At 35.6% G+C, this 12,931-nt stretch overlaps 1 protein-coding gene across 1 annotated transcript in view; it reads right to left on the minus strand.

Annotated features, from left to right (window-relative positions):
- Mvb12 (multivesicular body subunit 12-like Mvb12) overlaps positions 1 to 12,931 on the minus strand; it is a 185,844-nt gene that overhangs the window by 20,902 nt on the left and 152,011 nt on the right. The window contains exons 8-9 of the mRNA XM_090368688.1: positions 10,889 to 11,040; positions 4,114 to 4,175 (exon numbers count right to left, since the gene is read on the minus strand). Coding sequence (XP_090224814.1) covers positions 4,114 to 4,175; positions 10,889 to 11,040 — 214 coding nt within the window. The remainder of the gene's footprint in view (positions 1 to 4,113; positions 4,176 to 10,888; positions 11,041 to 12,931) is intronic.

Genomic DNA, 12,931 nt, shown 5'->3' on the forward strand with positions numbered 1-12,931 from the left:
ACAGTTAATTTTACCAAATAATCCTTGAATGAAATTCCAAACTTTTGTTTATCCATTATTAATTACCATTAAAATATTATGATTACTAAAAGCAAAAGAGAGAGAGTGTGATGTTTGATTGATCCTATAGTGTGTGTTTTAGGATGGGAGAATAATTAAAAGATAGATTTTATACAAGTAGAAAGCTATAATTTTTCTAGCATTGATGCTGTTGTATTTCCATGATAGCAGATGTAGGATTCAGGCTGAAAATTCTTGTTTCAGTTCCTGATGCTTTTAATCTTCATCTCTGGATGTGAAAGTGTGTGAAGGCATTTATTTCCAATAAAAGCTAATCTCACCAAAGTTAAAAACTAATTCTGGCAAATATTCACCTTCTTCAATTATGCCCTTCAGCTTTTGAGGGAATTTAGTCGCTGCCTGTTCATCTGCAGCAGCTTCACATTCTCTTCATTTCTACACATTCTTCTTTTATGATACAACTTTGAAGCAGTTATAGGAGTATCAACTGGTCGACACTTAATTTAATCAACACTATTCACAGTTGTTCGGACTCAGTCAAATATCTACATAAGGCAACCTGCTTTGATTCAATGCTCATAAGCTTTAAATCAGATTCAAATCTAGTCGCATTAGAAAGTTCTTTGATCCAATAAAGGACATTCTAATGCAATGATCAAGGCAGGTCATTGCATTCTTGCCTTGATCATTCAGCTACTCAAGCATCACTTTATTTCCTTTGCACAGGTATATCAGTTATAAATTCACTAACATTCTCACAAGGAACCAACACAGAGAGAGAGAGAGAGAGAGGGTAGGTACATGCTGAATGGCCATGTAAATAAACACAGAATGCTTGTTTACATAGCCATTAATTGTAACCATTGCATACGATGCTTAAGATATACAAGGTGTGACTATTAAATAAGAGACTGTTGCAATGAAATAAATATAATGAAATATTTCATATCTTACAAGCCCACTTCAAAATAATTTCCTCAGGCTTGCACACACTTATGTTTCTTCTAAACACAAACATTTTTGGAAGTCATCTTCTGTAAACCTTTTTAACACTTCAGTCATTTTTTCCCAAATGTCTTTAATGGATTGAAAATGGGTTCCCTTTAAGTACACTTTTCAGTTTAGGGAAGAGAAAAAAGTCACAAGTGGGTAGGGTGCATGTTTGCATAAACAGGGGTTTATATTTTGGCCAGAAACTGGCAAACAGAGAGTGCATTGTGTGCTGGAGCATTGTCTTGATGGGACATCCACCATCCTTCCACAATTCAGGTCCCTTCCTTCATGCAGCCCTGTCAGAACTTCAGTGCAGTATGTTTTATTTAGTGGGACATATTCAGCCATAATAATTCTTTTAATCAAGGAAAACAAGAATCATGGTTTTCATTTTCAATTTTTGACATTCTTGTTTTTTTTTTTGTCTGAGGGATTGTTTGTCTTCCATTACACTGACTTTCTTTTAGTTTCTGGGTCATACTGGAACAACCAACTTTCATCACAAGCAATTACAAATACTCAGAAAGTCTGGATTTTCTTCAACTGTTTTCAAGACATCTTCAAAAACTTGGAGTCTTCTCATTCTTTAATCTTTGTTCAAAATTTTTATCACAAACTTACCACAAACTTTTCTAATGCCTAAATTTTCAGCTAAAATTTGTCTGTTTCTTTGTCCATATTGAGTCCTGATACAACCATTCTAATACTTAAACAATGATCACGTTAATCAATATCCTTACCCAGGCCACATTTTCAATAGTTTTTATGGATATCAGACGACGTGGTCATTCATCATCTTCCACATTCTCTTCCTTCTAAAAATATTTTATGCCATCAAACACATGGGCTCTTGACATAATATCTTCCCCATAAACTTGATGTAACAACTCATAACTTTCAAGTTGGTGTTTTCCTTAGTTTTGTTAAAAATTTGAGGTTGATTCCTTGTTTGACATTAGAATATCAAACAATGAATCAACCTCAAATTCTATTCTTTTGTCTGTTATTTTTCTGTCACAGAAAGTGAATGAGCATGTTGGAACATGACTTGGCCGACAGCTAGGGGAAGGTTCAGGGTCAACTTATGTGCCTTTGTTTCAGAGGTGCCACTTGGTGTATAGTGGCTGCATGCTCATTATTTAATAGCAACACCTTGTAAGATGGAGAAGATATTAAAGGAGACAGCAAAGGAAGTAAGCAAACCCCTAGCCATAATTATGAGATCTTCTTTGGACTCAGAGGAGGTATTCATGGCCTGGAGATGTGCAAATGTGACCCCAATTCACAAAGGATGATCAAAGGGTGACATAAGTAATTATAGACCTGTTAGTTTAACTTCTGTTCCAGGAAAATTAATGGAGGCACTGGTTAAAGAAGCAATGCAGAACCATCTAGACAAGACTTCAGTTATAGCTCGGACACAGCATGGTTTTTTTTTTTTATGGGAAACTCTTGCCTGACCAATTTGATCGGATACTATGATGTGGTCACAAAGGAACTGGATGCAGGGAAAAACTTTGATATCATATATTTGGTTCTTAGAAAGGCTTTTGATACTGTTGCACATGGAAGACTGCTGAACAAATTGGAGCAGTGTGGCATTGGAGGCAAATTGCTGCTATGGACAAAGGGATGGTTGAGTGGGAGAAGACAGAATGGTAACTAATGGACACTGCTCATTGTGGACTAATGTTATTAGTGGAGTCCCTCAGGGTTCAGTGTTGGGTCCATTATTGTTTTCTGAATTTATAAATGATATTGATGATGGTATATCAAGCTTAATGTCCAAGTTTGCAGATGATACGAAGGTTGGCAGGGTTGTTAAGGACACTAATGACAGTACGCTGATGCAACAGGATCTAGAAAAGTTGAGTAGATAGGCTGAGAGGTGGCAAATGAAGTTTAACATTGACAAATGTAAAGTACTACATGTGGGAAGCAGTAACCCCAGAGTAATGTACCAACTCTGTGGTACTACACTGACAGTGGTAGAGAATGAAAAGGACCTGGGGGTAATTGTGCAGGCATATATGAAGTTTTCTGAGCAGTGCAGACAGTCTGCAAGACTGTCTGCACTGCTCAGAAAACTCATGGTGGCTTGTAAATGAAATACAGCTATATAGCTCATGGTGTCTTGTCAATGATATACAGGAATTTTTCTAGCAGGGATAAGGTGGTGATTATCCACTTGTACAAGGCAATGGTCAGGCCACACCTTGAGTACTGTATACAGGTCTGGAGGTCTCATTTTAAGAAGGATGTAGAGCTGTTGGAACGAGTACAGAGAAGGGCAACAAGATTAGTGAATGGAATAAAGGGTTGCTCTTACGAAGAAAGGCTTAAGTTTTGCAAATTACAGTGTCTGGAGACTAGGCATCTGCGAGGTGATCTGATTGAGGTGTATAAAGCCTTGAATGGTTTGGGTATGCTCAATGCTGATGGAATTCTTCCTCTTCCTCAGAATAATCACCTGAGAGGGCATAAATTCAAATTGAGGAAAGACAGATGTGCGGAAGTTTGCCTTTAGCCAGTGGGTAGTTGGTTGGTGGAACAGACTTCCATCCTTTGTTGTGGAAGTTGATAGTCTAAATAAATTTAAGGCTGAGCTGGACAGGTATTTAGAACGAACGGAGGGGTGAAATGGGAGAGTTTTTTTTTTTTTTTTTTTGGCTGATGCTGCATAAGCTTGTTTTCTTGCATATGCCTCTACTAATGCTAATACTGTGAGAGCTTATTTCAGTGGGAAGTGATGGAAATATTCCCATAGTTAAGTTTTTTTATTCAGTTGGTGGGACCTTTGCTCTCACAGATGAATACAGGTATTAGCCTCTGCAGAAAGATATCTATTTAAGAAATATTCATATGTAAATTAAAATAATCATAAAGTAATGGAAAGTTCATATGGTTCTATAAAAAATAATAGTAATAAATTCAAAGTTCATTATACTGTAATATTCTATGTGGAATTTATACATATTGAGGTATTACTGTAACACATATAAATTGTTTTGTTGTAACAGAATAATATATTTTAATATATATGTTAGGATTTTGTATAAATTAGCTTTACAAAACAAATATTCATTACATGACACCTACCTCTGTTAACCTTTTCATATTCTTATATCTTGGATTAATGTCAAAAGGGATATCATCTATCACTATTAAAAAAACGAATGAAAAACAATTATATTACATGATATTTACATCCAATTTATAATTAAATATTACCATGTTAATCAGTTAATGAAATAAAAAACACCTTCAGAAAAAAAAACTACCATTTCTTTAAGCACTTATTTGTGCTTGAAGAAACGTTTAATAAATGGTCAAACCAAAGTTAGTCTGGCATTTCAAAACTAGTTCTTAATTCTAGAAAACGATCATTTTCAACAGCATCATCAAGTAAACACACACACACACACACTACTACTATTACTACTAACCCTCTCACAAGTCAGTTCCTGTAATGAATGCAGACCTGCAAAGGAGATTATTCCCAAAGGCATTTCTGGCTCCACACAGTGGTTTTTGGGAAATTATGAATATGAATACTTTTCATATAAAATTTTTAAATATTAGAGTGAAAGTACTACAAAAAATAAAATCAGAATTTAAAAAATAATAAATCTATGACCAAAAATCATGTAAAAAAAATTTTTTTTTTTTTTCAAGCAGTAATATCCTTATCTATTTTATGAATCACATAATTCAGTTTCATCAACTCATAGATCACAATTCCAGAGAATTTATTCCATTTCAGCTTTTGTATAGCCAAAAGGTAAAACTGTTGCTTCAGGTACAAGTTTTCCTTTTGATTTTCAAAATTTCTAATACAGTCTATTATGAACTGTTTACAATAATTGGAAACACATAACAGCTATTTAAAGGTTTTTGCACAATTCAAATATAAATTGACCTTGTAGCAGAGATTTCTGTGAATAGATGACTAATGTGTTAGGTCAAATTAAGAAAGATTAACAATTTTACCATGAAGAAATTCAATCAGTTTTTTGCTTGCACGTAATAATCATATAGTTTGATATACAGGGTATCCCAAAAAGGTGTAACCAATTTTAAATGTTTGTAACAAATGTAATTTTAATGACAGAAACACAAAACCTGTGCTAAATGTGAGAAAAACAGTTTAAGTTTTTACTTCAATAATCCATTCTATTCTTTTGCAGATTGTGATGGTTGTCCTGAAGTTTAAGTAGAGGTAACAAATGGATCCCGTGACCAAAGCACAGGTAGTGGACTGGTTTATTGAAACCTGGTCTGAAACGCAGGTTCAGCGTAATTTCAGGAGTAAATAGGAATAAAGCCACCAACCTGTAACAGCATCAGAAAGTGGTATCAGCTATTCAAGGAAACAGGTAGCATCCATCCTAAGAAAGGCCCTGGTTGACCAGCATTAATGCAGGAAAGAGTGGAAATTGTGAGAGACGCATTCGTTCGTAGTCCTCAAAAATCCGTTAGAACAGCAGCAGGCCATCACCAAGACTTCAGTGCATAATGTTGCAAAGAAAATTGAAAATGCACTCTTATAAACTGCAGATTCTCCAGCACATAACCCGGAATGACCGTGTGAAATGTAAACAATTCGCAGAAGACATGTTGGAGAAAATGGAACAAGATGAACGTGTAATGACACGGATTTGTTTCACAGATGAGTGCACATTTCATGTTTCGGGAAAGGTGAATAAACAAAATGTCAGAATTTGGGGGAATGAAAATCCACACTACATGCAGGAGTATCAGCGAGATAGCCCAAAGGTGAATGTGTGGTGTGGCATCATGGTTGATCGTGTTATTGACCCTTTTTCTTTCAAGAAGCGACTGTGAGAGCGGATAATTACCAGGACATGCTTGAGCTTTATGTGTATCCTCAATTGGATGAACTGCCAAATGGAGTTATTTTCCAACAGGATGGAGCGTCGCCACATTGGGCTTTGAGTGTGAGGAGGTCTCTTGATGACAAGTTTTCTGGGAGTTGGATTTGGCGTGATGGTCCAATTGTGTGGCCACCATGTTCACCAGATTCATCTCCTTGTGATTTCTTCTTATGGGGATTCATCAAAGACACAGTCTATAAGACCCCTGTTACAGACATCACAGACTTAAAGCACAGGATTACAAATGCAATTACCATGATTAAGCGTGACATCCTTGAAAAAACATGGGATGAACTTTATTAGATATTGTTCGTGTGACAAGTGGTGCACATGTCGAATGTCAGTAAAAACTTCAACTGTTTTTCTCACATTTAGTGCAGGTTTTGTGTTTCTATCATTAAAATTACATTTGTTACAAACATTTAAAATTGGTTACACCTTTTTGGGACACCCTGTACATAAGCTGTACATTAAAATAAATTTGTTTATTATGTGAAATTGTACAGATAGTAATTGTATTTTGGGATATTATGTACTGTTAATATCTATAATCTATGCAAAAAGGTAACATTCTTCTCCTTTAGTGCTATCACTTATCCAGTTCTTGTAATAACTTAGTACGAACTACTTTTCCAATAACAACTATGCAAGCTGCTCAGGGAGCAGAGCTCTTACACGAGCTGGTGACCATTTTCACATTACTTTAGAACATGCTGGAAAAATGTATGTTTTATTAGTTTCAAAATTTTACCTTGGTTGAGTGAAATTAACATGTCAACTGTGTGCTGATGCACATGTTCATGAAGGAATTTTTAATCCATGTGGATGAAAATCTGGATATTTCTGTCAATAAATCTTCACCAGCAGCTGACTAATTCAGCCATAGTGAAAAGAAAGCCCAAATATGTCACTGCACTCCCTAATCCAGACTGACTCAACCTTGTATCTTTTTTTTAATTTAGTACATTAGCGTTGCAGACCAAGCTAATGGTGAACATGTTAAATCTTTTTTTTTCTCTTGTCTGTGTATAAATAATTTACTATTATGGAATAAATTAACCTGCTTGAAAGAAAAAGATAAGACTATAAATAATTTACTATTACGGAAAAAATTTATCTGCTTGAAAGGAAAATACTACATGCAACTATATGATAACATAATGCATAACCAAAAGAAATATGTACGCAGACACGCGCACACACTGATTTGCAGGACATTGCAATTGTCCAATTCAAATGTGGAGGTATGTGAAAAAATTATATCTTTTGTCTTTTAACTTGACAAGGCAAATTAGTATTGAAAAAGACAAGAAAGCACCTAAAGCAACTTCCATAGTTGCTCTAAAGTAACATCAAATGGTTACTACTGATTCACACAAATGATGCTCATGACTAACTCATATAGCTGTAATTTGAAAGAGCAGTTTACATCAAGAAAACAGCTCACACGAATTACAAAGTTTCTAGTTAAAACAAGTGGCAGTTATAAAAGAGAGGAACATCATTTTGCAGTATCCCAAAATATGGATTCTCTCTCTCTCTCTCTCTCTCTCTCTTGCAGGTATGTACAATTATACATCAAATTAAATTGCATGACTATTATGGTGGAAAAAACACATTGATCTTTATCGCATGTAATAACATGAAAGAAATTAATTTTGACATATCTCAAAAATTAATTAAGAATACACTGGTGTTCAAAGAAAGTGCATCACTTAGGAATTTCACATTTCTAACCCTTTTTTGCAATGGTATGTTACATTAATGACAAGCATCACAAATAGAAATATAAACAAAAGATATTTATTAATAGTTAACACAAAGATATGTAATATTTGACAGGTGCTCTCAAAATATTCCAAAATGAGCATTTACAACCTTTATACAACAGTTTTGGTAAACACAAAAATTATGGCTGAAATGTTATTAGAAGCCCTCAATTTGCTTCAGTTTATCATTTTAAATGGAAAACAAAATGAAAAGTTCACCAGGTGCAAACTAATATTTAGTTGAACTGCCTTCTGGCCCTGATGACAGCAGCACACTGTCAAGGCATTGACAAGATGAATTTCTGAAGATAATCAACTGATATTTTGTGGTTCCAAACACGAATTATGGCTTCCTGAAGTTCACGAAGATTTCTTTCTGGCAACTGTAGATTCCACACGATGCCAACAGTTCTCTATAGGATTCAGGCTGTTTTCTGGCCAGCCAAGAGTTGTAATGGATCATTCTTCCAGCCATTTTTTTCACCTGTAACAAATGTAAACACATTACTGCAAACCTCTAATGCAGAAATGAAGCTAAAGTAACTACAGAAGTGCCTACTTACACTTCTTATCGGGCGAAAAACTCAAGTGCCTACTTACACTTTTCTCACAATGACAAGGAGCAGAGCCGTCCTGAAAGATGCCGTTACTTGTTGTTGTTGTTATTTGGTTTTTTGGGAGCATTAGCAACTAAGGCCATATTGCTCCGGGGATATGCGGCGGTCATTCCCTGACCTTTCCACACCCTCCGTATTTGGTGGTTACGGGCTCGAACCCCAGTCTAATCAAGAAGCGTGTGCTACACACTGCTGCTCCTGCCCACCTGGCTACGGAGGCACCTATGCGGTTACTTGGCAGGTTGAAATGGTTTCTAATGGTTGGCAGCAACTTGCCTTCCAATATAGCCAGATATCCATTGGCATTTACGGAACCTTTTATAAACTGCAAGTGACCTACTCCGTGATACAAAATGCGCTCTCATATCATTTGGCTGGTAAGGAATTTCACTGTAGATACCATACAGTGGATGGTATTCTTCACCACATCTATGGTGAATTGTTTGTCTCCCATCAGAGCCATGCAGGTTGAATTTCTTCTCATCCAAGAAAATAACTGACTTCCACTGCTCAAGGGTCCTTTTGACATGCTCCTTACACCAAATTAATTGGGCCTTTTTTCATTTTTTTGTGTGAGGAGGGGAGGGCTTCTTAGGATGGGCTACAAGTCCATTTTTGAAGAGGCATCTTCTGACTGTTAACTGCACTTGCTACCAATCCTGTATATTCTTCTCATTCTCTTTTCAGCTCAGACAAAGAAGCTTTACGATTTTTAAGGCATAAGCGCTTCAAAACGTGGTGCTGTTTTGGCATAGAGACTTGTTTGCATCCGGTTCCTTTTTTCCTATCAGCAGAACTAGTATTATTGAGTTTGGAAAGAAATCTACTCACTCTCGACTGATTACAAGACACTCTATAAGCAATATGACAGGAAGAATATCCTTCCTCACGTAAAGCAACAACAGCACCCTTTCTTCATGGCGTCAACTGCACGTAACTCGCCATCCTGATACAAGCAAGGAATTAACTGCAACTCTTGCAGAGCATGCTTATATAGCTGAAAGTAACAGCTGATGCAACATTACATCATCACCTACACATGTCAATCTTATCTGATGCAATCTCTAAGAAATATTGCCATATACTTACGTTATTCGGATGACAATTACAATTTTAAGGGGTGATGCACTTTCTTTGAACACCGTGTATATACATATATTTTTTATCCTCCAAAGTGAAAGCATTTTTTACTGTAAAGCACTTCATTGTTATTTTCTCTCTCCTCTCATATTGAATACATACATAGTTACTCAAATGGTAAATGTGTTTTGTAAATGTGCAAATATGTTTTGCACTGTTAACGATCAATATATCTAAGGCGCATTTAGGGCTAGAGCCTCAAGCTGCGAACAAATTTGGACTGTGTATGTATAAAGTGCTTTAGCATCATAATACACAGCCATTTCTGAATAAACAGAAAATTTTTAAGGCGGCATCGTTTTAGGTTATATCTCATATTATGATGCTAAAGCACTTTATACATACACAGTCCAAATTTGTTCGCAGCTTGAGGCTCTAGCCCTAAATGCGGCTTAGTCTAAATACATCATACACCATCAGGCATCTCTCATATGGGCGACTCCGTAGCCAGGTGGGAAGGAGCAGCAGTGCATAGCACACGCTTCTTGATTAGACCGGGGTTCAAGCCCGTCACCACCAAATACGGAGGATGCGGAAAGGTCAGGGAAATGACCACCGCATATCCCGGAGCAATATGGCCTTAGTTGCTAATGCTCCTAAAAACCAAATAACAAACAAACAAACAAGCATCTCTCATATTGTGGAGTTATACTTCATAACTGTTTTTGCCATCATTGCATCACTTGGGTACCTACCCACTCACCGAAGAAGGGCCAAATAGCCCTGAAACGGTGCCGTCTGGGTGGTGGTACCTATCTGAGAATAAGTAACATTAGTCTTCTCCTTAGGTGAAGCATTATTTATTAGAAGTAGTGCAATATCATGGCAACTCGTTGTGAAGGTATTCACAATATGAGATATAACCTAAAACGATGCCGCCTTAAAAATTTTCTGTTTATTCAGAAATGGCTGTGTATTATGATGCTAAAGCACTTTATACATACACGATCAATATATCTTGGTTTCAGTGATGTGAACAAAATGGATGTGTGCCTGAGTTAAGAGTGATGTGAATGAGGTCAACACAACAAGAATAAAAGAATTCTTCAATATATTTTCTGAACAATATTCTGAACAATTCTCTCTTTAACAAATAGCAATGACCAATACACAACTGTCTCATTATTTGAGATTACTCTAGCTTATTATTACTCTCATGATCTATCATTTCCTCATTTCGATGATAGCTCAAGATTCTTTTCTTTTAACTACCTTCATATTTAATTCAATAATGTCTTCCATTTGAGAGACTCCTAACATTTGTAATTTTATATTTTGAAAAATATTTTTACATAAAAATGAAATTATTTTCCAATCACTCTAAGGATAACAGGTTGTCCATTGCTGATCTAAGTAATTTCTTGTGAAATTATTAAGTTAAAAAAAAAAAAAAAAATTTAAACATAGAATCTGAATTCATATACCAGTTTATTAAAACTGATTCAGAACTAACCTGAGCTCTGGCCTCCCAAGGTTCTACTCCCCTGAAAGTAATTAGACTGAGCTGTAACTGAAAAATTTCCTCCAGGATTGAAGTCACCATTAAAGTTTCTGTCATTTACAGGGTTTACTGGATATGGCATAAAACCTGTACTTCCTCCTGAACTAGAAATATGAACAATATTTAGTATAATCTCAAAAAAGAAATGATATAATACAAATAATGAATTTTTAAAAAAAGGGGGAAACTTCTGTAAGGAATATGTTAGATTTTGAAAAGGTATATCACCAAATAATATTATAGATTATAATTTTCTAGGTGTATGTGGTGCTCGAATGGGGTGGGGGGGGACTACCAAATGGTAAAAAAATCAATTGTTTAACCACGAGTAATATGAGAGGAAGAAGTCTCAGTGCTTATACATGTCATGGAAAAAAAATAAAAAATTCTTGCATACAATGCACATGTTCCTATTTTAAATTTTTGATTAAACTTTGACCAGGATAAACCATACATTTTTCCTTTGTGCCAGGCTGCACTGACAAAAGGACATGACTGATAAGAGCTAATGCCAAACATTCATTCCAGAATTCTTTTTTTGTGGATAAAATCCCTATTAACTATGCTGAACTTTGTTTCCTGCTGGTGACAGGGTTATTTTGTTCTATGTCTTGTTTTTGATTAGTTATTTTATTACATTTACTCATTTATACATATATCCAGTCAAATTACTGCAGTTGGCTGGTATATATCCAGTCAAATTACTGCAGTTGGCTGGTAAATTTGTCCTTTGACTAGTCAGAGTGAAATGCTGTTTTGACACAGTTTCAATAATTTAACTGCACTTGTAATTCTACATAAATATTGAACTGTTCTGTGTGGTGTTTTAGTTTCAAAAATTGCACAGAATGTAAACTTTTCACACCTTTTGGCATTTTTCATATTGTTCAATTAAGTAAAAAATGAGTTGTGAGCTCCTACACTTAGGGTGCCTACCCCCACCAATGAGCAGACAACTTCAAAATAGTGCTCTCTGGGTAGTGGCAATCAACTGGGGGGGGGATACGTTTTCGCTTCCCAGGAAACACTACTTATAATATACGTAAGTTAGTTATAATCCAGTTTAATACAAATATATACTAACAAAAATCAGTTGTTAAACTCTGGAAATTGTCAAAGTGTTTCGATGGCAGCGCCACCTAGTGGTGAGGGACTCAATTGTAGATACCAACAAGTCAATGTAACATTCAGTTACATTGACTTGTTGTATCTACAATTGAGTTGTAGATAGGACCATCTTTCCCTGCTTGGTGTGCTAGAATATTACTTTGAAGAATGGGTTCCTCTATAGTAGGTGGTAATATTGAAATTTCTAGCTAATTGTGTATTTTTCTGTAGTTTAAAGCATTTTCTCTAAAATTAAATGGAGATATATGACAAAAATTATTGCAGCGAACAGTGACTACTCGACCCAGACAATGGTATTTAAAAAATCAGAGGGAATATTTCACTACAGAATGGAGAAACCAACTAATGCTGGAACAATCATAATTTCTCAAATTCCTAGAATTATAAAATCACAAGATAGCTAGAAATTTCAATATTACCACCTACTATAGAGGAACCCATTCTTCAAAAGTAATATTCTAGCACACCAAGCAGGGAAAGATGGTCCTATCTACAAACTCAATTGTAGATACCAACAAGTCAATGTAACTGAATGTTACAGATGACTCAAACAGTGGATGAACAAAACAAAAAAAGAAAAGTGGATAGAAGAGGAGTACCTAAAAGTACCAGGACCATCAAATTGATAAATGGATATCAAATGAACTAATGAGACTCGTGACAGAGAAGAAAAATGCATGGGATGCATATAAATTATCAAGCGACTTAGAAGCCTATGTTATTTGATTTTTTTTTTTTTTTTTTTTTTTAAGAGCATTAGCAACTAAGGCCATATTGCTCTGGGAATATGCAGTGGTCATTCCCTGACTTTTTCCGCATCCTCCGTATTTGGTGGTGACAGGCTCGAATCCCGGTCTAATCAAGAAG

The sequence above is a fragment of the Mastigoproctus giganteus genome, chromosome 2, assembly GCF_048544385.1.
Source record: "Mastigoproctus giganteus isolate SK-2022 chromosome 2, ASM4854438v1, whole genome shotgun sequence".
NCBI classification, from domain to species: domain Eukaryota; kingdom Metazoa; phylum Arthropoda; class Arachnida; order Uropygi; family Thelyphonidae; genus Mastigoproctus; species Mastigoproctus giganteus.